This window comes from Oryzias latipes, chromosome 6 (assembly GCF_002234675.1).
Source record: "Oryzias latipes chromosome 6, ASM223467v1".
NCBI classification, from domain to species: domain Eukaryota; kingdom Metazoa; phylum Chordata; class Actinopteri; order Beloniformes; family Adrianichthyidae; genus Oryzias; species Oryzias latipes.
Genome location: NC_019864.2, coordinates 4,461,401 through 4,487,574, shown reverse-complemented (window position 1 = coordinate 4,487,574; position 26,174 = coordinate 4,461,401). Strand labels below are relative to the sequence as shown.

Sequence of the window (26,174 nt, the reverse complement as noted above, 5' to 3'; positions counted from 1 at the left end):
GCCTAAGGTTTGCTTATCAAAGGTCGTAGACCACCTCAGCGTCTCTCATACATTTTCTCCAGCTCTATCAGCTGTTCTTTCAAGGTGGCGTTTTGTTTCTGCAGAGGCTGGAACAAATCAGATTCTTCCCTGTATTTCTGATCCAGCTCATCTGCAGAAACACCAAAGTTTTGGCGGATGTGTGCCCTTTCCTTGTGTAGCTTGACTTTTACAGTTGATAACTCAGAGGTGAGGACTCTGTTTTGTTCGGAGACAGTTTGCTGTTCAGCATTTGTTGCAGCAAATATTTCCTTCAAATCTTTGATATTTTTGAGGTTCTCCTGTCTTTAATTTCTTTGGTGAAATATCCATTTTGTTGTTCCACAGTGTGAGTGTGACATTTGGCTTGATGGTATTCTTGTTCCAGTTGGTAGAGTTGTTTTTCAGTTGACTGTCCAATTTCTTCAGGAGTTCAGCATTGTTGTGTCTCAGTCCTTAAGATTGGTGGTAATGTCCTGGTACTGTTGAACCCAAGGTTTCATCGTCTGGTACTGCACAGTCAGTTTGAGAATTTCAGAGTCAAGGCTGGAGTTCTCGTCCTCCAGAGACTTGGTTTGTGTGAGGATGGAGGCATGTTGTTGTTCTGCTGCTGCCTCCTCTCCTCACAATGTCTTTGGAGGTCTATTAGCTGGTTCTGGAGGACGGTGTTTCTATCACACAGGGTTTGAAGGCGATCCTTCTCGTCTTTGAGCTGAAGTTCCAGATGTTCAAGGGCCACGATGGTGGTTTGGACCCTGTCAACCTCTTTCTGTAGATCAGTGTTCTCCTGATTGAGAGCTATGGCCATGAGCTTGACTTTGATGAACTCGATAGATAACTCTTCAGGATCCCGAACTCTCATCTGGAGTTCCTGAAGAGTGTCCTTGAGGGTGGTGTTGGTCTCTGTCAGGAGATGGACTTTTTGCTGTTGGTTCTCGCAGCGGTCCTCCAGAGGTTTTTGTTCTTGGATTTTCTTGCTGACACGTTACAAGTCCTTTCCCAGCTTCTTGGTGAGTTTGGTGGCAGATTTCTTTGTCTGGGAGAGTCCAGCGAAGGTTTCTCTCAGATTCTTCTTGCCTTCCAGCTCAGCGGCGAGGGTTTGTAGCTGGCTGGTCAGCGAGACGTTTTCCTGGACTCTCTTCTGGAGTCTGGAAATATTCTGTGTGAAGCAGTGTGCGGTGAGGTTGATGACTGGTGAGGCACCGACTCCTCTGGAGTCAGATTTACAATGAAAGAACTAAATATTTCACCATTCATCCAACAGCAGCTAACAGCATACATGATACACAAGAAAATATTTGTCCTACAGAGAATATTTATTTTATAGACATGGATAGAACACTCTTCTTGTGTATAAATTAAAGTATACAGATGTGTTCAGCACACATTTGACCCTCAGTAACTATTTCTGGTATTTTTCCAACTTCTAATTCTGGAGCTTTAATCAGTTATCATATGTTGTCTGTGAAAATGATCATAAAAATAAAAGAAATGATTTTACTCACATTTTTTTCCACTTACTCCCATGTTATTTTCAAAAAATGAACATTGAAAACATGTTTGGCCTTACTTTTTGAGTCATTGCGCCGATATTTTCCTTTAGTTTATATGAGTTTCTCCCTCTCAATGGAGAAAGACGTCTTTAGTCTGTTCTGTTTCTACGGCAGCAGTGTAGCTACAAAACAGCTGTCAGCTCACGTCTGCCCCCTGCTGGTGAGGCATGCCTCACCTGAAGCCTTTCCTGCGGGTCTATAGCAGGCCTTCCACCGCACGTCTCTGTTAACATTGAGTCCTGCAGTCAGACATAAGGCACATCGCTTCAGAGCCTCACCTGGAGTTTTAGCTCCGTCTGTGATCACAACACTCAAATTCTGTGATTTTAACCTCAGAAACTGTGGAAAACTTGTTGAGTTGACTGAAAATGTATATTTAACACAAATCAGTGGAAAATAATATTTACTTGATTTACCTTTTTCTATTCTATCACGATTATGACAGGAGAGGCTGTGCCTCACTTGCCTCACCTGACCGCACGTCACTGCTGTGAGGTAGCTCTCTTCAACCCCAGAATCTCCGAAATGGTGGAAGAAGGCTGACTCCACTCCCAACCTAGATTTAAAAACTGCAAATAAAGGGGTGGGGCTGGGGAGACGGGCTCAGCGAGGGAAATGTGGTCTTGATCTGTGATTGACAGTGACAGTGAGGTTAGCTTGAGGTAGCTAGATGAATTTTTTATTATTGTCTCGATGAAAATCTGAATATTTCTATTTGGATCCCAGTTTTAATGAAAAACACCTATACCAGTCAATGCTCCTGGAGCTTCCATTTACTATATGCTGTTGTATCAGAATTTCTTCAGTCCAAGCTTACTCAGAATGTCTTTTTAGGATGGTGTTCTGCTTGGTGCTGTTGGTGCCTACGACTGGAATGGTGCTGTGTTGAAGGAAACCAAACTCGGTAAAGTTATTCCACCTAAATCTTCCTACCAAGAAGAGTTTCCAGAGGCTCTGAAAAACCATGCAGCCTACCTGGGTAAGTGCAAGATGTTATTTTATCCGTCTTCCTTTGTACTTTACTACACAAAGACAGTTTTTCTATTGTTTTTGAACTTTTTTTTTCATAAATCTGAGTGAGACAATGTAATAGTAACCTCTTTAAGATTTTCAATTCAATTCAAATTTATTTATATAGCCTAAAATCACAACAACAGTCGTCTCAATGGGCTTCGTAGCGCTAATTGTAAAGTGAACATAAAATCAAAAGGATCATGAATACTTAGAATTCAATAGGAAAATACTAAATAGAACCAACTAAACAGACTAAGCCAAACTGGCATCCCTGCCCTTAGACCAGGGGTCGGGAACCTTTTTGGCCGAGAGAGCCATAAACGCCACATATTTTTAAAAGTAATTTCGAAAGAGCCATACAATATTGAAGCGTACCTTTCCCACACTGAAGCACGGAGACTTAACTTATTTTAAGGTTCTTCATTCTGGTTACTGCAGACCGCAACAAACGCCGTACAATTAATTCAGCAACTCCTCAATCTCTCCCGCCGAGACGAGAGAGAGCGCTTCTCCCAACTTTATATTCCCCCTCTCCCGCTCCCATTTCCCTTATTTGGCCCATAGCTGAACCCCATTGGTCCAAATTACCTAACAACAGGCTGAGCGACAGAACTGAGAGCCAATCAGATCTCTGCTTGATGCGTTCATTGAACTGCAGAATCTTTAACACGGCCCAACAGCCACCCAGTCCAAGTCAGTAAGCAACGATATGTTTAAAACTAAACATACAAGTGAATGTGTGCATTTGATGTAATTTCAACATTTTTAAAGTACAATAAGTCTGTGGATTCTTTTTTAATAACATTGTTATGCTGTTGCCAATAAATGGTGAGTATTTCTCGTGGTAGTTTTGCTGATGATTTAGTAGTCAAGTTGATCCGTGGTGAGTTTCTGCTTCATGCAGGCGTTGAGACTTTAAACGTGATCGTTGGTTGGGATGAATGTTCTGTAGATGTGAGAAAGACGGGGAGCCAAACACACACTCACACGCTGCAGTGAGAGACGGACAGCGGGTTTTACGTTTTTACAATCCCTCCGCGATTCACCTGCGGCCTGTCCCCACAACACCTCAGCCCCACCCTCTGCTTTCTCCCTCACACATCCCGTCCCCGCAACTGCGCGCTCTTTCTCAGAGACGGGAGCGCGCAGTTTTAGGCACGGCAATTCACAGGTTTCCGGCTGGTACAAACTCTGTGAAATAATAGATAATAGTAAACTGATAGTGCCTGCGCAGATTTTTTTCTCCAAGCACCGCTACTACTGCGCGCCTCTGGCATCGCATCGCGCCCGAGAAGGACTGGACTAATGAAAAAAAAATTATAATTAAAGATTTGTCTGCGAGCCACATGCGACCATCAAAAGAGCCATATATGGCTCGCGAGCCATAGGTTCCCGACCCCTGCCTTAGACCCTCCTTCCTGGTAAGGAAAAACTAAAAAAAAAACGGAATTCGGAAAAAATGAAGAAACCTCAGGGGTGTCCACATGAAGGAGGGATCCTCCCCCAGGACCGACAGGCGATTTACCAGAACTCATAGAGAAGAATTAACTTATCTAACTACAACTACATGTTTAAATAGTCCAGTAGATGAGCTTCATCCAGATGGAGTGGGGGCTGGCTGGGGGCGCCAGACGAGCCAGAGACAGGATCCACAGCCAGGTGTAGAAGCAGTAGTAGAGGCGAGCCAGAGACAAGGTACAAGAGCAGAGATGAGCCAACTGGAATCTGGAAGCACTCCCCCTACCCCAGAGTGGAGAGGGAAAGAGGGACAATACATGAATCGCACTGCACCAAACAGAGGCATGGAGAACTAAATGATGAATAATGATCAAGAATAAATGAGGGTAGAAGTAGATGAGAAAAGAGGACAGAACCCCAGTGCATCAAAGTTACTCCAGCTTCAACTTCTAGCAGCCTACTGACAACTAATTGTAATTAAATGTAATTTAAACATATTGACAGTAAGTTAAATATTCTCTGAATACTAGCTGGTCTGGCAGTAAGCCTGTCCAAAAAGGAATAATTTAAGTCTAACTTTGAATGTAGAAACTGAGTCGGCCTCTCTTATATGAGCTGGGAGTTTATTCCATAAGACAGGGGCTTGGTGGCTAAACGCTCTACCTCCAACCGTACTTTTACTAATTCTAGGAACCACAAGCAGTCCTGCATTTTCTAAGCGAAGTGTTCTGTTTGGGTGGTAAGGGACTATGAGGTCTTTGATAAAGGATGGGGGCATACCGTGTACGGCCTTATAGGTTAACAGGAGGATCTTGAACTCAATTGTAGAATTCTAGGTTTGACAGGATTCACCATCAATGCAGCTGTGAAAACATGACCTACTCCATGTTACAAGCACGCTCACAGTGATGCAACAATTTCTAACATGGAAATGTCTTTAAAACCTGTAGACCACTTTGGGTGGAGAGAGAAGGGACAACTGTATCTGCAAATAATGAATGACCTCTCCCCTCCTTCAATTATTATTATTATTTTTTTGGTTTCAGGTTACTCTGTGAGTTCACTGGTTTCCTCCCGTGGCTCTCAGTTCTATGTAGCTGGAGCTCCAAGGTTCAACCACACCGGCAAGGTGATCATCTTCACCTTGAAGAACAGTGGAAACCTGACCATTCTCCGAGCACTGCTGGGGGAGCAGGTCTGACATCACAATAAATGTGTTCACTGTTTATTCTGAGTGCTGGCTCTGACCATTTCTCAACACAGGCTAAAACTTTGCCCTAAACTTTTACAAACATATTTTTAAAATTCATGTTTGCTTTTGGTTGCATAAAGTCACACTGATGTAGAACTCATCTTAAATTGGCAGCAGTCTGAGAGCAGACAGAGATTACTGTGGGAATCAACCCTTCCAGTGGGCTTTTAGGGGTGAGATCCACCTCCAACTGCATCACCCCAGATTTCTTCCTGGGAAATGACCAAGGTTCAGTTTTACTTGTGTTAGCAATTTTTCAAATCACAGAGCAGATAAACATTTCCAACCCGGATCAGTGGAAAGATTTGATTCTTGTTTTATTTCCCTTTATCAAAATGTTTAATAAAAATGTTGCACTTTTGTTAAAAAAAAAACAGCTCTTGAACATCTGTTGAGACAGATGAGACCTACGAGACTGAAGGAGTTAGTGATTATGAATGAGACTGAAGAAATTGTTATGCCTCAGCAATTCATAACATGGGGGACCTTTAGACTCGGTACCCTGGTCTTTGACTCTGTCTTTTGCTGGACTTACTAGCTTTCTGATGACCTCCCTGAGGTTTTGTGGGGGTACCATATTTGTGGGCCCGGTTTGTCTCTAGGTTCAGTGGTAGGTGATGCTCAAAAGTCCCAAGAGGGCTGGTGGGCCTTTTGGGTAGGTGGTTTGCCCTGGTCCCCGGCCATGATTGGGGACTTAGTATGGTGTTTCAACTCTGCCATAAAGTGAAAGGGCGTAAAGACAACTGAGCGGGCGTATTTAGAAACTGAGTGAGGAACCTTACAACATCGCAGACGCAATTCTAACCGAGCGACCCCGCATTTTACAACTGCACGGCTGCATTTCTAACTGAGCCGTGATCCAGCGCGGTCAGTACCTCTTTGCGTCCTCACCAGGATTTACGCTCAGTGTTAAGGGGGCGTTTTTTTCACTTGGGGGCGGTAACCTTTCTGGTTGATCTGATTGGCTGAAATTTGCATGTCAAGTCCGGCAAAGCAGCGGGGCGAAACTTTCATTTTTCAGAGCAGGGGGGGCTAACAAGCGGCTCTTGAGCTGCTTGCAGCTCTCTGCCTTTTAGCGTAGTTTCTGAAAACAGTACTTTCACAACCATAAGGTGAAAGTCTTACATTTTCTCCAAAATGTACAGAGCTGCCCTAATGTGTTGTGTGACTTTGGTAAAGAGGACCTAGGAAAGAACAGCATGAGAACGGTACAGAGAGAGGTGAGGACGTGAAAGAAGACACCCCCCCCCCCCCCCACCAGTACAGAGGTGCGAATATGTGCATAATGCAAAACAAAATTGTTTTGGAAACCATGGAAATGCAAAGAGACACGATTATGAAGCACAGTTTAAACTGCAAGCTATCAGCTACGCGGAGGAACACGGGAATAGAGCAGCTGCAGTTCGGTTAAATTAGGTCTTCACAGATTCGGATTTCATGCTTCAATAACTCTTCTGATAAACGTTCAAATGTGTCAACAAGTATCTCAATCCTTTTGTATTAACACAGAGAGTGAACTATAAAAGCATTTTTAAAGAAAAAATATCGTTTTTATTGCCTTTTAATCAGAATTGTTCGCTCTAAGCAGTGAATGCAGACATGCAGCGAGGCGACTGCCAAGGGACCGTCAACAAAGTGCGTACCCTGTGAAACACCATTCTGTAAAAATCAGTTAATTTTAAAAAGTGAATACATGTCTATATTTATATGAACTGGTAATGAAGACTCGTGAGCATAGTCATGCTAAATCATTATTATTATTATGCTAAATTTAGTGAGAAAGTCAATCTCTATTGTATTTTATTGCATATAGTTTTTGAAATTGAATAGAGATATGAATCATACCATAAATAATAACTCTGAAGATACTAAAGCTTCTGTCACCAAACCTCCTGTACTGACTAATCAGGACCTTATTGTCCAACTGCAATAAAGATTATGTCATAATTCACGTTGTTATTGTTGGGAGTTTTTCATATTAAAAAATTGATCAGATTTGGTGAAAAATCCTTAATAGCTTTGAAGATGCTGTAGTTACTGACACAGAACTTACTGTACTGACTAATCATGTTCTTATTTTCCTACTACAACAAAGATTATGTAAAAAAAATCTTCAGAGCTATTGAGGATTTTTGACCAAATCTGATCCATTTGTAAATATGAAAAATTCCTAAAAAAAACAAGTGAAATATTGACATATTTTTTATTTTAGTATGACAATAAGGTCATGACTAATCTGTACAGAAGGTTTGGTAACAGTAGCTTCAGTATCTTCATAACTACTGATAACTTTATTCTTGATTCAAATCTATTAAAATTTGAAAAAGTAAATGCAACAAGACAAAATAAAGATGGACTTTACTACAAAATATTTATTGTAACACGAATATGCTGACGAGTTTTCATTACCAGTTCATAAAAAATATAGACATTTATTCTTTTTTGTGAGATTATTGATTTTTACAGAATGGTGTTTCACAGAGTTTACACTTTGTTAACGGTCCCTTGGCAGCCGGCTCGCTGCTCTTTCTGCATTCACAGCTTGAAGCGAACAATTCTGATTAAAAGGCAAAAAAACAATCTTTTTTCTTTCGTAATGCATTTGCAGTTCACTCTTTGTGTTAATACAAAAGGATTGAGATACTTGCTGACATAATTGAACATTTATCAGAAGAGTTATTGAGTCTGAATCTGTGAAGATCTTTTTAACTTTATCTTCAGCTGCCAGAGAATTTAAAATAATGAATCCATGGTTCGCAAGTGAAGACGCTGGAAAATCAACTCAGACAAGACAAGACAAGACGACGCAGCAGCAGCTGAGTTTCCGCGGAAAAGGAAGTTGCCTGTGTTGGAAGATCGACTCGAGGCTGAGTGCAGCAACTTCCAGTAGGTGACAGTGAAAAGCTGTCCATCCTCCACTCCCTTTAGTGGGACGCAGCGCCGGCGAGTTACACCAAACTTTGGGACTGCAGGACTTAAGCTGGGGCTGACGCGTCTGCTTTCACTGTTCTTTGGAGCCGCATAGCAAAAAGACGGACTCTGATGATGAGGAAAGGGAAGCTGGCAGGTTTGATGGAAATGTAGCCCAGCTGTTTCAGATGCAGAAGATGAGGACTTTGATGGATTTTAAATGCTGATTGATGACTGAAAAAATAAACCACAACCAACTCAGTTTTGTGCTCACTACCTTTTAAAACACACACCAGCATGCACGTTTCACCGGTATGTGTGTTTACATTAAATACAGAAAAAACACTCAAAACTGAAACGGCCCCGTTTAATCCAGTGCTGTTGTATTGCAAGGAGAGGAGGGGGTTATGAGAAATAACATGGCCTTAATTGCATGTGTTTGTGTGAGTATGTGGTGTGGCTCTTTGACTATCACAGTTTGAAATTTCGGCTCTTTGTGTCAAACTTGTTAGTGTCAGAGGCTTTAATAGCATAAAAAACGTTGGATGTAATGTGGATTCAAATGTAAACCAACGACCCAAGACCAAGCTAAGAAAGTGCAGTGGGTTTTTTTGTGCTGTAAGCTTTTATCATCTGAAAATCACTGCATTTTTTACCCTTTTAATCAACGTTACAGCCACCGTTTCTTTTCTATTAAAGCCCCAAAAAGAAATTCCCGCCCCGCTGCCTCGCTGCACTTGACATGCAAGTTTCGGCCAATCAGATCAACCAGAACGGTTACCTCCCCCAAGTGACAAACACACCCCTGAATACCGCCCCCCTGGTGACAAAAACGCCCCCTTAACACTGAGCGTAAATCCTGGTGAGGGCGCAAAAGAGAATTGACCGCGCGGGATCACCGCTCAGTTAGTATTGCAGGCGTGCAGTTGTAAAATGGGGGGTCGCTCGGTTATGATTGCGATTGCGGGGTTGTAAGGTTCACTCACTCAGTTCCTGAATACGCCTGCTCAGTTGTCTTTACGCCCTTTCACTTTAGGGCAGAGATGAAACGCCATGACTTACCTCTTCAAGGGCTGATCACTAAGCCCTCTTCCCCTCTGTTGTTGAACTACCTCATTATGGAAGTCCTTTAGTCAGCTGCTAGTGTGTGTGTGTGTGTGTGTGCGCGTGTGCGTGTGTGCGTGTGGGAGGGGTGGGGGTAATGATGGGGGCTAACACTTTATTGTCTGCTGTGGGAGTAATCATCACGGGAGATTGGAATAGATTTGCACACAAAAAACCTAGAGGTAAATATACTACCAATGCCCACTTTAAAGCAACCAATTCCCATTGTCACCGGCTGGCCTTTGAGCAGTGGGAGTGTACGAAGTTCTCAGAGGTCAGGTTAAATTAGTAAAGATATTTATGTGTCCAACACATTCACAAACGCAAGAGACTCGCCACTAAAATTACAGGTGGTTTAAATACTAATTAAGCATACCATCTCCTCCTTCCTGGAGGGAGGTTTACCTTTACTGAAATCTACAATTCATATAAAAACGGCTAAATTCTTTATTCTAAATTCCTTAAACAAATTCTAAAATCCAATTCATTTTTATTACTCTAATTTAAAACATCAAGTAGAAACATTAAAACAACAAATATCTCCCAAATACAATGACTCCCCCCTCAGGCCTCTGAATAGATTCTCCCGGAACCTTAAATATAGCTCTGTTCCTAGGGGAAGGGTTTTGCTGGAGCACACTGGAAAAGACAAACACGAGTGAGTCCATCTTACAGTCACATCTTAACCTAATTATAATTAAACTAACATTCCTTTCTTCCAGGTAGCTGCCAATTCATCTACACACCACACAGGAAAATAAAATCATGCAAACCCCAATAAACCCTTATTCAAACCTATAAAATGTGACATTTATTTCTGTTTTAAATGTTGTTTTTTAAAATGTTGTGTGCCCACGTACCATACCTATAACTTTAATAAAGTAACGAAGGAGATCTTTGTTACACCCATCAATAAAAATCAACCCTTTGATAAACATTTTCAAGTTCTTTCCCTTAAAAAGATGAGAAACGTGTAAATGTCATCATAGGTAAACCTCAACTATGAGACACAAAATGAGAAAAGAAATCTAGAAAATCACATTGTCTGGGTTTTAAAGAATTTATTTGTAAATTAAGGTGGAAAATAAGTATATGGTCAATAACAAAAGTTCTACTCAATACTCAATATTGTACTCAATACAGCAGTCAAACATTTTCTGTAAGTCTTCACAAGGTTTTCCTTTCCTACTGTCGCTGGTATTTTGGCCCATTCTTCCATGCAGATCTCCTCTAGAGCAGTGATGTTTTGGCCCATTCTTATATGCAGATCTCCTCTAGAGCAGTGATGTTTTGGCCCATTCTTATATGCAGATCTCCTCTAGAGCAGTGATGTTTTGGTCCATTCTTATATGCAGATCTCCTCTAGAGCAGTGAAGTTTTGGTCCATTGTTCCATGCAGATCTCCTCTAGAGCAGTGATGTTTTGGTCCATTCCTCCATGCAGATCTCCTCTAGAGCAGTGATGTTTTAAGGCCCATTCTTATATGCAGATCTCCTCTAGAGCAGTGAAGTTTTGGTCCATTGTTCCATGCAGATCTCCTCTAGAGCAGTGATGTTTTGGTCCATTGTTCCATGCAGATCTCCTCTAGAGCAGTGATGTTTTGGTCCATTCCTCCATGCAGATCTCCTCTAGAGCAGTGATGTTTTAAGGCCGTCTCTGGGCAACACAAACTTTCAACTCCCTCCAAAGATTTAGCTAGGCCACTCCAGGACCTTGAAATGCTTCTTATGGACCCACCCCTTCGTTACCTGGGCAACGTGTTTAGGATGGTTGTCATGCTAATGGTAGGGGAATCTAAAGAGTTTAACTTGTCAGTTTCTTATCATGGAGCCACAATGCTAACCACTGCACCACATGCTATCGCTGATCAGGTTCAAACTGAATTCTCCCTTAAAGATGTGTACATTGGCCCCTCCTGGATGACTTCCCCATTCAAGGGTGCATTTCTGAAAGCCTGTTTTGTCAAATGTTTTAACAGAAAGCTAGTGATTTCATTGACATCAACTTTTGGACCCCAAAACTGGTAACTTAGGGCAAAGAAAGTTTTGTTTAGTCTTTGGGGACCTTGAGAAGAAGATAATTCTGTGATAGGGATCTATGCTGATGCAGAATTTTCTTTTCCTGTTTGATTTCTCAAGATTGGGTCATACTTCGGCAGTGAACTGTTATCCATGGACATAGACAACAATGGATACACTGACTACCTGCTGATAGCAGCACCAATGTTTTACAAAGGCGGCTGGGAGAGAGGCAGGGTCTACGTTTACTCAATCAGCCCTCAGGTAAGCTCTGATTTTTAAGCTGCTTTGAACGGTCTGTTTGAGTGTGCTTTCAACCCTTGTGCTATCTTAGATTACCCCAACCTTACATTGATGTGTTCTCCCTACCATGACAAAGGTGGATAAAGGTGGAAAGATTTCATGTAATCCATGGACACCAGTGAAGATCACAAATCATTGAAGAACAAAGGTTCAGAGCACTGTCTAGTGGGTCTAGATGACCCAATTCCCAACATTAAAGTGCCTAGGATAGCACAAGGGCTACAGTACTGGACCTGTATTTTTCTTGCGTGACATATTTCACAAAAGGCATAGTCCTTTTCTCTTATTGCCATAAGTCTGGAAAAGTTTTTTAAAAATGTTATAGGAAGCAAACTCCTTTTTCTTCTGCAGACGTCCTTCATTCTTCAGGAGGTTCTGGAGGTTTCTGATCGTTCTCAAAATTCTCGTCTGGGTTCATCCCTGGCTCAGATAGCTGATATGAATGGAGATGGCTGCAGTGAACTTGTGGTTGGAGCCCCACTGGAGGATGACCACCAGGGGGCAGTCTACCTGTTTTACAGCCTGAACAAAAGCATCCAGCCAAACTATAAACAGGTAAGCAGTTTGGGAAACTGTTTTGTTTTACTTACTTTTGGAAATTCAAAAACAGTTGTTTCCTCGCTACTGTTTGTAGGACGTAATCCCATATTTGTAATATCACTGAATTCCAATGAGTTTCTGGCATTCTGTATTACCCATAACTTACTTCTTCTCAATACATGTTGAAGTGGAACATAGCAAATGTTCTTCAAAGCAGAACAAGTATAGATAAGGGACAATGGCTTGCAATAATAGCTCCTCCCAATATGTGCATTTGTGCTAGAATGGAGGGAAAATGCCGGCGGAAGAAAACGTGAACACCAAACTTACAAACAACCCAGGTCTGTTTAAAGGTCTGGAAGATGCCAAGGGATTAGCTGGTGTTATCTGTGGACACCTTGGATCTGTTAATATTCAGGCCCATTTTTCTAATTTACTGTTGCCATTAATTCTTTCTCTCAAATTCAAGATGATGAAAACAAACATCCTTATGGAACAGAGAAGCGTTTGTGCTTTCAGGAACTTTGAAAAATGAGAAAATGACAGCAAACCTGAAGCCCTCGAGCCTCAAGAACACTTTAACAATAAGTCAGACTTAACACTGGATGGTTGAATTGCAGATAGTAGAGAAACATACTAAAAAGTCAGCTGTGGATCCAGCGCTCAGCCTCAACCTTAAACCATCTTTCTCATCCTGTTGATCATTTCTGTGACGTTTCTGGTTCCAAAAACTTACGTTTTCATTCAGTCACTCCACTTCTGGGGTCAGCTTAGTTCCCTCAACATCCACTTTTAACGGTTCTTCTGGCAAAAAGCTTGGAGAAACATTAAGAAATACATGTTTTTTTTACTGCTGAAAGTGTCTCCAAGACAGCAGTAAGTATTCAACCATTTTGTGTTTTTTCTTCCTTAATAGCAGTCAGAAAGTGTGGAAGCAGAAATGGTCCTGTCAGTGATGACTTTGAAAACTCTTCATCTGTTTCCCTAGCGTATCTCTGCAGTAGGCTTCGCTGCAGGGCTGCAGTATTTTGGACAAAGTCTTCATGGAGTCCTTGACATCAATTCAGATGGACTTGTAGATCTTGCAGTGGGAGCTTTGGGAGCTGCTGTCACAATCATGTAAGCCCACGGCATGTTTAGGATATTTCTGAAGGAGATTATCAGGAAAGAGGGAAGCCTGCAGTTCCTGGTCTTCTTTTCAGTGAAGCCAGTCTTACAAATCTATAAATGTAGGTTCTAAATCTAACCATGACCTTAAAGATCACTTGTGTTGGAAAAGATTCTGAGGGAGTTCATCTCTCAGAGAAGATGACTGTAAAAACAAACGAGTGTAAAATGTGTGGTGGCAGAAGCCATGTTTGTCGGCGTGAATCCCGTCTGGTTTCAGGAATAGTTTGAATTGGTTGCCGTCAATAGCCATCGGCCTGTGTTCAGGTCTCGTGGCGTGGTGCGGATTGAAGCCAATCTGACCTTTCAGCCTGAGAAGGTCAACGTCTTCAACAAGGACTGCCGACGAGGAGGGAAGGATGTCACCTGCATGAACGTGACCGTGTGTCTGAGTCTGGACAGGAGGGTTAAAACTAAACCACAGACCAGAGCAACAGTGGGTAGGTGGAAGCTGACCTGCAGTTTCAGTTGCACTTTCATCTCTTCATTTCCTCAATATTTTTTAACTCCGGCAAATTCTATGTAACACTAAATTAGGCTCGTCTTGGTTGATAGTTGCCAAACAAAACGTTCCGCTCAATCAAAGCTGTCGGACAGATGAAGCTCCTAAAAGATCTTTAATGCATTGATAAACACGACCATCCCTCTCGAGTACGGACGTTTTCTCTTTGTTTTAAAGGAGACAACACGACTCTCTCCAATGAAAATGGTGTTCTTGGTGTTTTTAATGTGTTGAAGCCTTTTTTCATGATGGAGGACATATTTAAAGACAAATAAGAATAAAATTGCATTTCTGAGTATTTCTTTATTCATATCATCCTTGGGTAATCCGGAGCAGACAAAAAAAAGCTTTTTGAAAAAACTTATTGCAGTGATGTAGGAGCTACCGTCGGCAAGCCATAAGTTCCCTGCTGTGCTCCATTCTGATCATCCACTGTCAGACCAACAGATCCATGGACGTCTGTGTTTTCCTGGTCTGAGCTGGAATCTGGATCAGAACTGGACGGAGGGATAGATCATGCCATTCTTGTTGGATACTAATGTTAGCTTGGCGTTGAGAGGGGCTGTAAGCTAGCAGGGGAGAGTGTAAACAAAGGGATGATGGGAAATAAAGGGAGGCTCACTCCACGCAAACTGCCCCTCCCAAAAACAGAGGTTAGGTTCTACAGAACTTCTTCCGCTCTACAGAAACTATGCCTTGGAAAATGACAGGTTTTTTTTCTTTGATTGAAAATGTCAAATTCATGATTAAAAGAACACTGGGAACACTTTTACATATCAGAAGATGATCAGAGAGGAACTACAACCAAACTTCAGATGGTGTCTGAAAGAAGCAGCTTCTAAGGTTGTCAAAGCTCACTGAACGTAGGTCCAATAAGAACACAAACTGTTTTAGTTATGATTTCATTAGTTAACTAGAACTGCCCTGATACTATAACTTTGACTTAACTATGGAAAACTGATATTTCATGGTGTATTCTAAATGCCTTCAGATGCAGAAAATAGGTTAAAACTGAGACCTTTACAGCAAATTTTGACTGGTAGTTTATGCATCGACACTCGAAATGCTATAAAATCACTAAACAATACATTTGATCAAGTTTTCGCAAATGTCTTCATCCTATTCTTTTCCAATGCATCCACAGATTCAGTCATCTTCAACATTTAGATTCTCAGAATAAATAACAGTTCACTCATTTATTTATTTTTCCCAAAAGAACACAAAATAGGAAATCCTCAAAATGATTAGAAAGAGTCCAAGGTGCAAATATGAATGTGTTTTGTTGATGAACCTTTTTGTGTAAAACTGTGTGCATTTAAAACTGCCATTAAATCACCACACAATGAAGTTTGATCAACAACTGTCACTCCTCCCAAAGCGTCAATCATTATATATCAGTAAAAAAGGTAAGAAAAGGTGAACACATTTGGCCTTATTAGTGTTAAATGAAGAAAATGCTACACAATGGATTTCAAAACAGCAGTTGATGTTTTTCACTTTATTATATGATGAATAATAAAAACCAAGGATTCCCTCTGAACTTGATTCCATTTTTAACATTTCTGTCATTTCACTGATTTCCACATTTCTATTTAATAGCTAAGCTTAACAAAGCGACCTGCAAATGAGTTGCACTACAAGCAAAGTGACCAATGAGGACATTTGCCACACAAATTGTGAAAACCTTAATGTTAGCGTCAATATACAGTCCAGCTCTTCCCTTGCCAAGGTGTTTTCTACAGCCTGGTGTTTGATGAGAGGCGACCTTCTCCGCGGGCGCTCATGGATGACCCACAGCAGCTCCTCGCCATTCCCCTACAGACTGGAGGTCAGATGTGTGATCGTCTGAGCTTCACCGTCCAGGTCAGACTGACTGCACTGGAGCAGCGCACGTTTGGAGTGATATTTTCAGAACCCAAAACTTTCTTATGTACACAGGAAACTGCAGACTATTGGCGCCCCATCGTGGTTGTCATGGAAACCAGGTTACAGAATCAGGATGATGGACCGGTGTTGGACCCAGACTGGCCAAGCAGCTGGAGAACCGAGGTGAGTCAGATTGAGAGGCAAGGAATTTAAAATAAATGACAGACATTTATTTCGACAGAATTTTGTAAATTAAGCTCATTAGTAACTTAGAGAAAACCCCCATGGTGCTTTACATAAGTGCATACATCCTGGAAGGAAATGCCAAAGGTCGGCTGAACAAATCCAGAATACTTAGCGGGGGCCAGTGGCAAATTATTGTACCTCTCTGGAGACCAAAGACAAAGGTTTAAGTTGTATTAATTTATGTGGCGCCTTAAAATGACCTCAGTCAAACAAGCTACCGTACATTAAAAGCTCAAAGGATTTTGATAAAATGATCAACCTGTTACGATTTTACCTCAGACCACACCTGAACAGTGATCGCCTTCATCGATTGTCTTTTACTTATAAAATGAAGTCTTTTGACTCAGATATGCATGTGCACATAAATATGGAGTCTAAGCAATTTCAGGCATGTTTCTCAGATAAAACGCATGTGTTACTCCAGCTCCATTTCTGGAATGGCTGTGAGCAGGAGGAGAACTGCACTCCGGACCTCATCCTTAACAGTCGCACCGACCTGAAGAACGCTCAGTGAGTCTTTTGTTTTTGTAAACACGTTTCCTCCCACATTTGACCCATAATCAACAGTTTCGGACAAACATTCCCATATGGCCATTACTTTTTAAACTGGAGTTTTAGCAGAGGAACTATAGCATGTGACTATATCATATGGATATATGTCATATACATCATGACCTCACTCAAAAAGGTTTGTTCTCTTGCAAATGCTTAAAGTCCCAGTCCAACTATATGCTTTTTCTATTGTCAAAGTGTTCTTTTAATTATAATGATGCAGTTTTTAGTCAAAATCTGGGTCATTTTTTAAGACCTATTTTCTGCAGAATAGCAGGAGCTCACTAGAAATTCATCTGTAGGTTGTGGGTGGGACTGTTGGCGTGGAAGTAACCCTCCACTGATATTCCATCATCCCTTTGTTTACACTATCTCCTACTAGCTTACAACCCCTCACAACATCAACCTAACATTGGCAGTGCAACGAAAACGGCACGCAATATTGGAGCAATCCAGCAATACAGTTCTGATCCAGATTCCACTCAGACGAGGAAAACTAAAAGGTTCATGGATCTATTTGTCTGACAGTGGATGCATCAGAATGGAGTGGATCAGGAAGACTGTGACCCGCCCATGGCAAACCGTGCATATTCACATGCTCCTGATCTAACACGATTTGAATAAAGAAATACTCTGAAATGCAGTTTTAAGACAGCGACTCTGGAGGAATATAGACTCCTGGAGGAAAATTTCGGGGTAGAAGGAGACAAAGCAACTATGTGAAGACTAATTGGAATAATGCCACATATGTTTGGGGTCAATGAATCAAACTTTGAAAATGTAAAGGTTAAGGTGCACCCAGGTGGGTAAAATGTTCCGTCCTGGGGGAGTTACTGATGGTTACAAGAGTATAAGCCAACATTCTCAACTCAACGTTTACAACTAAAACGGTACGTATGAAACCGTGCAAAATCCACATTTTCTGTGTCGGTCAGACAAATGTGACACAAGCCCAGTGTTTTAACAGCCCACATACTATGGTAAACATCATTCAACAGCTAAACCATATAGTGCAATTTCATTTCTGTCTCAAAGATCCAGCTTCAGTTGCTGAGGTGCAGTCATCTATTCCAAAATGTTAATGTTTGACTTTTTTCCCCATTCCATGACAAGACCTCCTCAATCTCTTCTCAGCTTCAGCAGCTTTAAAGACCTTTTTTCTTAGTGCTGTTCAAGTGATAAGTGTGCACTCCTTGCACATCTCTTGCGTGCAGCGTGACTGCTACAAGTGAGGAAATTAGCTACAAATGAGGAAATTAGACAATCGGGGCATTATTTGTGTGGGGGCCCTACGGGCATTTCTGTAACATGCGCAGCATTTGTGTGCGGTAAGGAGCCAGTACTCACACCTTACTAACAACTAGAGAGCTGCATAAAGGGCACAGCACCTTATGTGCACCTGTAAGTGTGTGTAACTTACATTAGCCTTACAAATACTTCACAGTACACTTACCACACACGTAAGACTGGTATGCTCCATTTTCTTGCGTTCCCTGAGGTGGCTGCACAAGCCTTCAGGGAACTGCAAGACACCTGCGCTTCCCTTAAGACGCAGCCGCTCCGCTCCAGGACCTTTTTACGGGCCTTTTTATGACCTGCAGTGCTCAACCCCCTAACAGGCTAATGTGACTTACGCTTTACTCCCCACCAATTCAGAGTTAAATTCCCTTTTAGGAACTAATATATCATGACATCTCGCCATAAAACTGTCAGGTCAAATGATCTTACAGATGTTTTTGATCCTCCAGATGGATGTGGCAGTTTTTGAGATATGACTTTTTTGGAAGTCTTGATTTTTCTTTCAGTCATTTTAATTTTTTCTAAATCATATTCCAATTAAAGCATTTCACAAAAACTGTCGCCCAACCCTGTTTGTCACAAAATCCTGAACTCCTGAAAAACCTTTCAGCCTTTCTAACAAAAATGTGGGCTGGATTCACGACATGTTACCATGCAGAAAGTTCAGCTGAGTCAGAAGAGCTCCCAAGGGTGCTCCATCATCTGGTGATGTGCTGAGTCAACAGATTGGACTGATTTCCTTTGAAGGCAATTCTGCAGCTGGAGGGGACAGACGGCATACTCCTTCTGTGAGCAGGATGACCCGCTGTTCGTGGTGGAATCGGGCCGGAGGAGGATGGTGGTGTTTGCTCGACTGGAGAACCAGGGAGAGAACGCCTACCGAGCTGCCATCCACATCTCCACCTCCCCCAACCTTCTGTTCTCCAGCCTCTTAGTTAAGGTGCCCATATTTTCTGTTCCAGCTCTGGTTACTGGGAGTCTGTGATAGATTTACAAACACTAAGATCTCCACACAGGGTCAGTCAGACATCCAGATTGAGTGCTCCACCACAAACATTACAGCCGCTTGGAGGAGCTGCAACATCAGTAACCCCTTCATGAAGTCACTGTCGCAGGTGGGTTCAAACTATCAGCATAACTACGTATTAGCTGCTTTATCTTCACAATGTAACTACAACCCAGTTGAACATTAGATTTCTTTCTTTGGTTTGTTTTAGCTGCCTGAGCGTGTGTGTGCACGTGCACATTTGCACATATCTGCACAAATGTGACACAGCTTTAGCCAGGAAACATGTCAAAGAACAAACATGATTTACATTTAGGGTTAGACGTATCACAAACAGGAAAGCATGGAAACTGGTTCCACCTGTCTAATGCATGAGTGACACATACGGGTGCTGCAGGTTTTGCGGTTGTCCGGGTCCGTGGAGGGTCGCAAAGTGGAGTGGCTGCTTATTTAAGGGAGCACATGTGTGTTTTGCAGATTTCCTTGAGGCTCATATACAGCCACTCCATAAAAGTGGAATGTACCATTGTTGTGTGTGTGGTAAATGCATCTATCACAGTTAGGCAAGCAGAACCACAAACACATCGGAGCAAAGTCCAGTGATTTACTGTAAAAACCAGTGTACAATAAACTAGACAAAAGGCAGAGCGGGTTGACAGTAAAAGCTCCAGCAGAGTTCTTTAAACACACTGATACTAATTACTGAAGACAAGACAGAAGACAAAGATGGTCAGGAGGGTCCCAATGACAGCGAGTGATCAGGTTCCGGTCAAAATGTGGTTCTCTGGCACCCACTGGTGATCTGCTGGACTTTAATCCTACCAATTGACAAGATATTACCGGTAGGTACCCTGCAACCCTCCTGGGGGCAAGTAGTTCCCTGATGGTGTTGGCTGGACCACCATCCATGAGACGAGGTGCAGGAGGGGATGGTGGAGCAGGCTGAAGATGTGAGTCTCTTGCAGGTTTTAGCTACTGACGTGTAAGACTGGATGGAAGGGATATCCAGCCTAACTGCTACAGGGTTGATGACCTTGGTGATGGGGAATGGACCAATGTAAAGAGATCAGTTTCTTTGAACCCCTTTTAGTGGCATATCAATAGAAGAAAGCCACACTCTTATCTCCTACCCTGTACTTTGGGCTACAACCTCATGATTTTTTCCAGGCCGCTTGATCTACTGACGTATTTGGTTCTCTGTTCAGAGCCCTGTGTGTGAAACCAAACCAAACCCGATGAAGGGTGTAAGGCACTCCTGCACAGTTGAACTTTGGACTAGTGTAAAGTTGGCCTTAGTCACAATAAGTTTTCCTTTTCCTGTTCTGTAGTTTGACTTTAACTGACTGATCAAACTGATGTTTAGTAAACCTAAACCCTCACTTTATCTAAGCTTTTGGCTTTGTTTTTTTCAGTTGTTAGATTTTTTGACTTTTCATATTTTAGTTTTGTCCTCTTTAGAAGTAGCTTTTTCATTCTGCAATTTCTTATGTTTTACTTTAATTCATAAGGTTTTCTTTGCATTTTTAACTTTATTAGTTGCTTTATCATCATCTTTTGATACATTTTCAGAGTGTTTCTAGTGGTCTTTTAATTATGATTATGTCATTTAAGAAGACACTGTACAACGATTCATTTCAAAAATGTTTCGATTCATATCATAACTTTTGGTTGCAGATACGATTCCTAGTCGATTTTGGATCACTCAGAATGATCCAATTCTCTGACCTAAAGTGGATCCAGATCCTCTTCATCCAAACTTCCAGCAGTGAGACTCAGACAGAAATTCCTGCTACTGAACAGTGAAGTTTTCCAGATTCTTGGATTTCTTCCAGATCATCATGTGTAAATGAAGTTTTTTTTCCTAAAGTTCACCACTGTTGTTTTTCCACATCCAAAGAATCCAAAGGGAACATTCTTAGAACATTCTAGACACTGGATGGTCACATGACTTTATTCAAAGGCTGTCCACACATTGGACTGGAATGATGGTTGATCTGTTCTTGATGACTTCACATGTGTTGGCTGCTGATGCACTCAGTCGTTTTTACCTTATAGTCAAATACACCTACAGTGATTCAATCCAAATGGTATTTTCCAATCTTGATTGCCCTTACTTCCCATCATCCATCTGTTTACATGCGCTCTCGCTAGCTTACTGCCCCTCACAACCCCAACCTGACCTTGGCGGTGCAACCAGAATGGCAGCAATATCAGAGCTATCCAGTGGACAGTTCAGTACCAGATTCTAGCTCAGACGAGGAAAACAAAGACAAACGTGGGCCTATTTGTCTGACAGTGGATGCACCAGTATTGACTGGAGCAGGAAGCTTGTGACCTAGTGATTGTAGATTTTACATAACTACAAGCTTTTTCCAACTGCATTTTTTCATCTGCTCCTGAATCACAATGATTTGAATTAAGAAATACTCAGAAACATATTTTTAATCGTAAATAATTTCATACATGTCCTCCATCTTAAGAAAATTGTTATAAGAACATATTAAAAACACAATTTTCATTGTAGCAACCACAATAAACAGTTCTGGCTTTTTTTGTGCAGGTATCTTTTCATCTGGAGTTTGAGTTCAGTCGTTCTATTCTTCTGGATCACGCACACGTTGTCATGGAAGCCTCTAGGTAAGAAAAGGCATCAGATGTTATTTGTTACTGATGAAGTCTGTCATAATTCAGGGTTCAGTGTTGTGCAAAAAATATTAGCAGCAAGAGTTATTCCAACAATCCAGAAAAAATAACTTTACACTTTCTTTTTCTTATTCATTCAAACTGCAGAGATTTCTTTTGGTTAATGCTTTCCCTTGTAAACCCACAAATTGATCAAGATCTGATTTCTTCAGTTACATTTGACTATATTTGCCTTAATACTTTAGTTTCTGAACTAATATTTTTAAAAAAACCAAGACAGCTTCATTGCTGCCAGGAAAACCAGGAGAATTTTCTATATTGTCCCCAATATTTGAAAATACCAGCATTTGCATATTTGTTCTCATTTTGTGTCAGTTTGATTTAAAAGTTTGGGCTCAAACTCGGACAAATGTTCAAACTGTCACTCAGAGTAGTTTGTTACGTCAGTCACTTCATCAGGCGGTCTAGTTTGTGAATAAGTATTTGTCTCCACTCATGTTGGGATCACTTTTGCAATTTTCATTTGGTTTGTAAAGATAAGTTACATAAATGGAGTCTTAGAGATACTATTAATCATCTTTTTATTACCACAATCAAACCTATATCCTCACAATCTGCTATATTGTAACTTTTGAATTAGTTAAAAATTGATACCAGCTCAATTCTATTTACATCAGAGACAGGAATTGAGTTTGGGATCTCTGTGATTGGTGGATTATTTCCTTTCTTGTTTTTCTCTTTGGAATTTCATCTGACAAATCTGGACACACATTTACAAAATAGTAATTGAAGCTGTTTTCTGCTTCATTCAGATCATAGTTTTGACCTTTAGATGTTCTGCTTATGTAGCCCACGCCACTATCCCATTCATAATGACATTGTCTAAAATGTAGGCTGCACGCTGGTGTAGTGGTTGGTTCTCTTGCCTACCTTCTTCAGGTCTGGATTAAGGGTGGTTGCTTTGAAGCAGATGGGGACAACCGTCTGGCTCAGTGATGTGTTGAAGATGTTGTTGAAGGCCTCTGTGAGTTCCTCACAGTCTCTCAGGACACAAACGTTTTCAGGATCTGTAGCTTTCCAAGCTCATATCCCTCTGTGGGAACGTCTCACTCTATCCTGGCGAAGGAGTAGAACCTGGTTTCTGGGGGGAAGTAAAGTATTTTCTGCTGGTGACTTGTTGTCTGCCTCATAGCAGGTGAAGAATTCATTCAATCATTCATTCATCTTCTACCGTTTTATCCCTTTCGGGGTCACGGGGCTGCTGGAGCCTATCCCGGCCACTTGTGGGCGAAGGCAGGGGACACCCTGGACAGTTCGCCAGTCTGTTGCAGGGTGAAGAAGTCATTCAGCTGATTTATCAATGCAATAGAGCTGTCACAGGCCTATGGAGGTGACTTGTGGTCTGTGATAGACTGAATCCTGGAGTCTCTGCTGTCACTGGGGTGGTCTGTAATCCTCCTGGAGTTCTGTCTCTTGGCCAGTCTGCTGTCTTGGGACAGGTTGGCCCTGGCTGTCCTAAGGCTGACCTTATCCCCAAGTCCAAGCTTTTGACACCGTTGACCATGCTGGCCTAAAACAGCAGATTAGTCAGCCTTGGATTGTCATAGAATGCAGTTGAGTGGTTCAAAAATTACCTGAATAACAGGACCCAATGCATTAAACATGAAGGTCTCTGTTCTAAGTTTGTTACTGTCCACAGGGGGTACCACATGGCTCAGTTCTGGGCCCACTTCTATTTATTTTGTACATTAATGACTTGGGTGAAAATGTCTCTGACGCTAATCTACATTTTTATGATGATGACACAGTTATTTACTGCTATGGATCATCTCTTGTTCAGACCTTGCAGAAAGCTTTTGTTGCAGTACAGCCTTCACTTATTCAGTTAAAATTGGTTCTCAATGCTGACAAGACAAAACGAATGTTGTTTTCAAACTCAAAGAAGGTCCCTGAAACAATTCCAATGGTGTCTGCCTTGGATGCAAATGTCATAGAGGTGGTTCATGAGTACAAGTACCTTGGTGTCTGGATTGATGTATCCGTCACATTTAAACCTCATATAGGAAAACTTGTAAAAAAAAACTCAAACTTGAACTTGGCTTTTTCTTCCGTAACAAGTTGTGTTTTTCTTTTGAAGTAAAAAAGCGTCTTGTCGCTGCAACTTTTTTATCTGTGCTGGATTATCGGTGATATTCTGTATATTAATGCCTCATCTTCATGTCTCCAAAAGGTTGACAGCATGTTTCATGCTTCCCTGAGGTTCATTACCAACAGTAGATCCATGATGCTTCATTGTGACTTGTATTCCAGAGTACAATAGTCTTCTCTGGCCACTAGGAGGCAGGGACATTGGTACACTTTGATTTACAAGGCCTTGCTTGGATTACTGCCTCCCTACAAGGAGACGTGTGGAATCTTTCTCCTTAAGATCTAAAGTCCAGCTGTGGCTTTCTGTTCCATTTTCTGCACAAATCGGGAAAAGCCTTTGTCCACTCTGCTCCTTTTGCTTGGAAAATGCTGCAGAAAGACTGGAAACTAACTGAACTGGTATTTTTAAATGTTTTTAAGAACAAGTTCAAAGCATCAGAGACTGAAACAATAACGTGCAATCGCTTTTCCTGATGTATGTGGTTTTAATGATGTTTGTTTTTTTTCCAACTTTTTTTATTGAATTTAAAAGCGTTAAAATACTGAACATATTTTCAAAAGGTAAGAATGATCGAAAGACAATACAGCTCTGTGTTTCCCATATCCAGGTCATGCGTATACGCACTCTTTCACACACACGCACACATTCACACAGGACATAATAGAGATCCAGTCTCTGCTTATGTGCACACATACAAGCACACACACATACAAGCACACACACACACACACACACAAAAAGGGGGGGTTATTTGTATGATTATTAAATTGAAATGCTTATATTTGAAGGGAGAACAAAACAAAAAGATAAGATAAGATAATGATGAAATGATGTTTGTTTTTAAGTATTTTTTGTATTGAAATATGCTGCCTCTTGGCCAGGACTCCCTTAGAAAAGAAGTTTTTAATCTCAATGGGACTTTCCTCGTTAAATAAAGGTTAAATAAAATAAAATAAAAAGTCCTGAGGGTAGCATTCAGTATGAAGGAAGGAAAAACAAGAATCCAGATGTAGAGAGAAATTGGCTTTTGACTCGGTATGCACCAAGTAATATTTAATACCAAAACCAAAAACACCACAAGGTGGGATTAAGAAAACCCAAAACTCCTCACGACAGGGAGAAACTGCAGAGCCTTGAACAACAAGCAGAGGCAGAGCATGAACAAAATCATAAGCCAAGCAGACCTCAGTATCAGAGAAGCAGGAAGTTAAGGGAGCGTGAGAGACACGACACTAATGACTGAGAGACTGAAGCTTAAATAGAACTGACGATTAACCCTTGTGCTATCTTAGATGACCCCCCCCCTAACATTGACGTGTTCTCCCTACCATGACAAAGGTGGATAAAGGTGGAAAGATTTCATGTAATCCATGGACACCAGTGAAGATCACAAATCATTGAAGAAAAAAGGTTCAGAGCACTGTCTAGGGGGTCTAGATGACCCAACTCCCAATGTTAAAGTGGCGAGGATAGCACAAAGGTTAAACAAGATCATCAGGAGGCTCGCTCTGTCAACAAACCCCTGGAGAGACACCGTGGAGAAATATGTAACAGTAACGAAAAAGAAAGGCAGAGAGAAACATTTCTGTTGAAAGTCATCATTCCAAAGGTGGAATGATGATCTTAGATCCAATGTCAGTAAGGAGGTCTTGAACGAGGACCTCTTTGTCCGCCATGACATCGTCTCCTGGCTCCAGCAAAGGAACTTGGCTTCTAAGTCATGGATGTATCCAAAGCCTCATCCAGAGGACCTGTGAAGATAAAGAAATTAAAAGTCAGTCTTAACATATTTTTGCTACCTTTCAACACAACACAGTAATCATGTTTTGAAAAGTATGTTAAGTATTTAATTACAAATACATTTCATTTATTTTTGTTGATGACAAAAACTCAAAATTAATTAAATACGTGTAATTAAAATAGGGGAGAGCGTGAACAGCTTTTATTATGAATATTAATTTGTTCAAGTAGAAATGCATTTATCCAATAACGGTACACATAGTTGACTAACGTTAACCAAACACATCATGAACAACCTTACCTGCAGGTGGGTGTGTCACGTAGTCGTGATCCATTTACTGCCTTAGCTTAGCCACCATGTTGCTATCTTCACAGCATAACTGCATACCCAAATGTTTGAGGTTCTGTCATATACTGACTCCCTTCTCAAAGGAGCAGTAAAGTTTTTCCAAGGGAAAACACTCGGGACGACACCACTCTTCAGGCGACGAACAGCGCAGCCGCACCACATCCGGAGCAAAGTGCTGGCAGCAGAGGGTGCTACCTGTGTTTACATTAAAACTATGCCCTTCCTCTCTTCGGATCACCTGTATCCATTTGGGTTTCAGGTTTGGATCTACAGGAAAATAATGAAATGAAAGGCCGGGCTGTTTTTGGTTGGAAGACGAACAGCCTGGAACACAACAGAAACTGCAACTCTTCGACTCTGCCATTCTTCATATGTGCCGCTATGCTAACAGGAAGTTGTTTTACACGTCATTGACGTATTTCCGGTCAAAAAATGCGGAAGTGTGAAAAAGGTCTATTTGAGAAGGACTGCTGAGGTCAAGTTGT

The 26,174-nt window shown here is 41.4% G+C and overlaps 1 protein-coding gene across 2 annotated transcripts in view; it reads left to right on the top strand.

Annotated features, from left to right (window-relative positions):
* The window catches only part of LOC101169424 (integrin alpha-11), a 72,394-nt gene that overhangs the window by 28,895 nt on the left and 17,325 nt on the right, over window positions 1-26,174 (top strand). For both annotated transcript variants that reach the window (XM_023955519.1, XM_023955518.1), the window contains exons 11-22: window positions 2,406-2,550; window positions 5,090-5,238; window positions 11,448-11,591; window positions 11,982-12,185; window positions 13,159-13,289; window positions 13,605-13,777; window positions 15,569-15,702; window positions 15,778-15,888; window positions 16,376-16,461; window positions 18,550-18,742; window positions 18,819-18,917; window positions 21,369-21,445. In XM_023955519.1, the coding sequence (XP_023811287.1) occupies window positions 2,406-2,550; window positions 5,090-5,238; window positions 11,448-11,591; window positions 11,982-12,185; window positions 13,159-13,289; window positions 13,605-13,777; window positions 15,569-15,702; window positions 15,778-15,888; window positions 16,376-16,461; window positions 18,550-18,742; window positions 18,819-18,917; window positions 21,369-21,445 (1,646 nt within the window). The remainder of the gene's footprint in view (window positions 1-2,405; window positions 2,551-5,089; window positions 5,239-11,447; window positions 11,592-11,981; window positions 12,186-13,158; window positions 13,290-13,604; window positions 13,778-15,568; window positions 15,703-15,777; window positions 15,889-16,375; window positions 16,462-18,549; window positions 18,743-18,818; window positions 18,918-21,368; window positions 21,446-26,174) is intronic.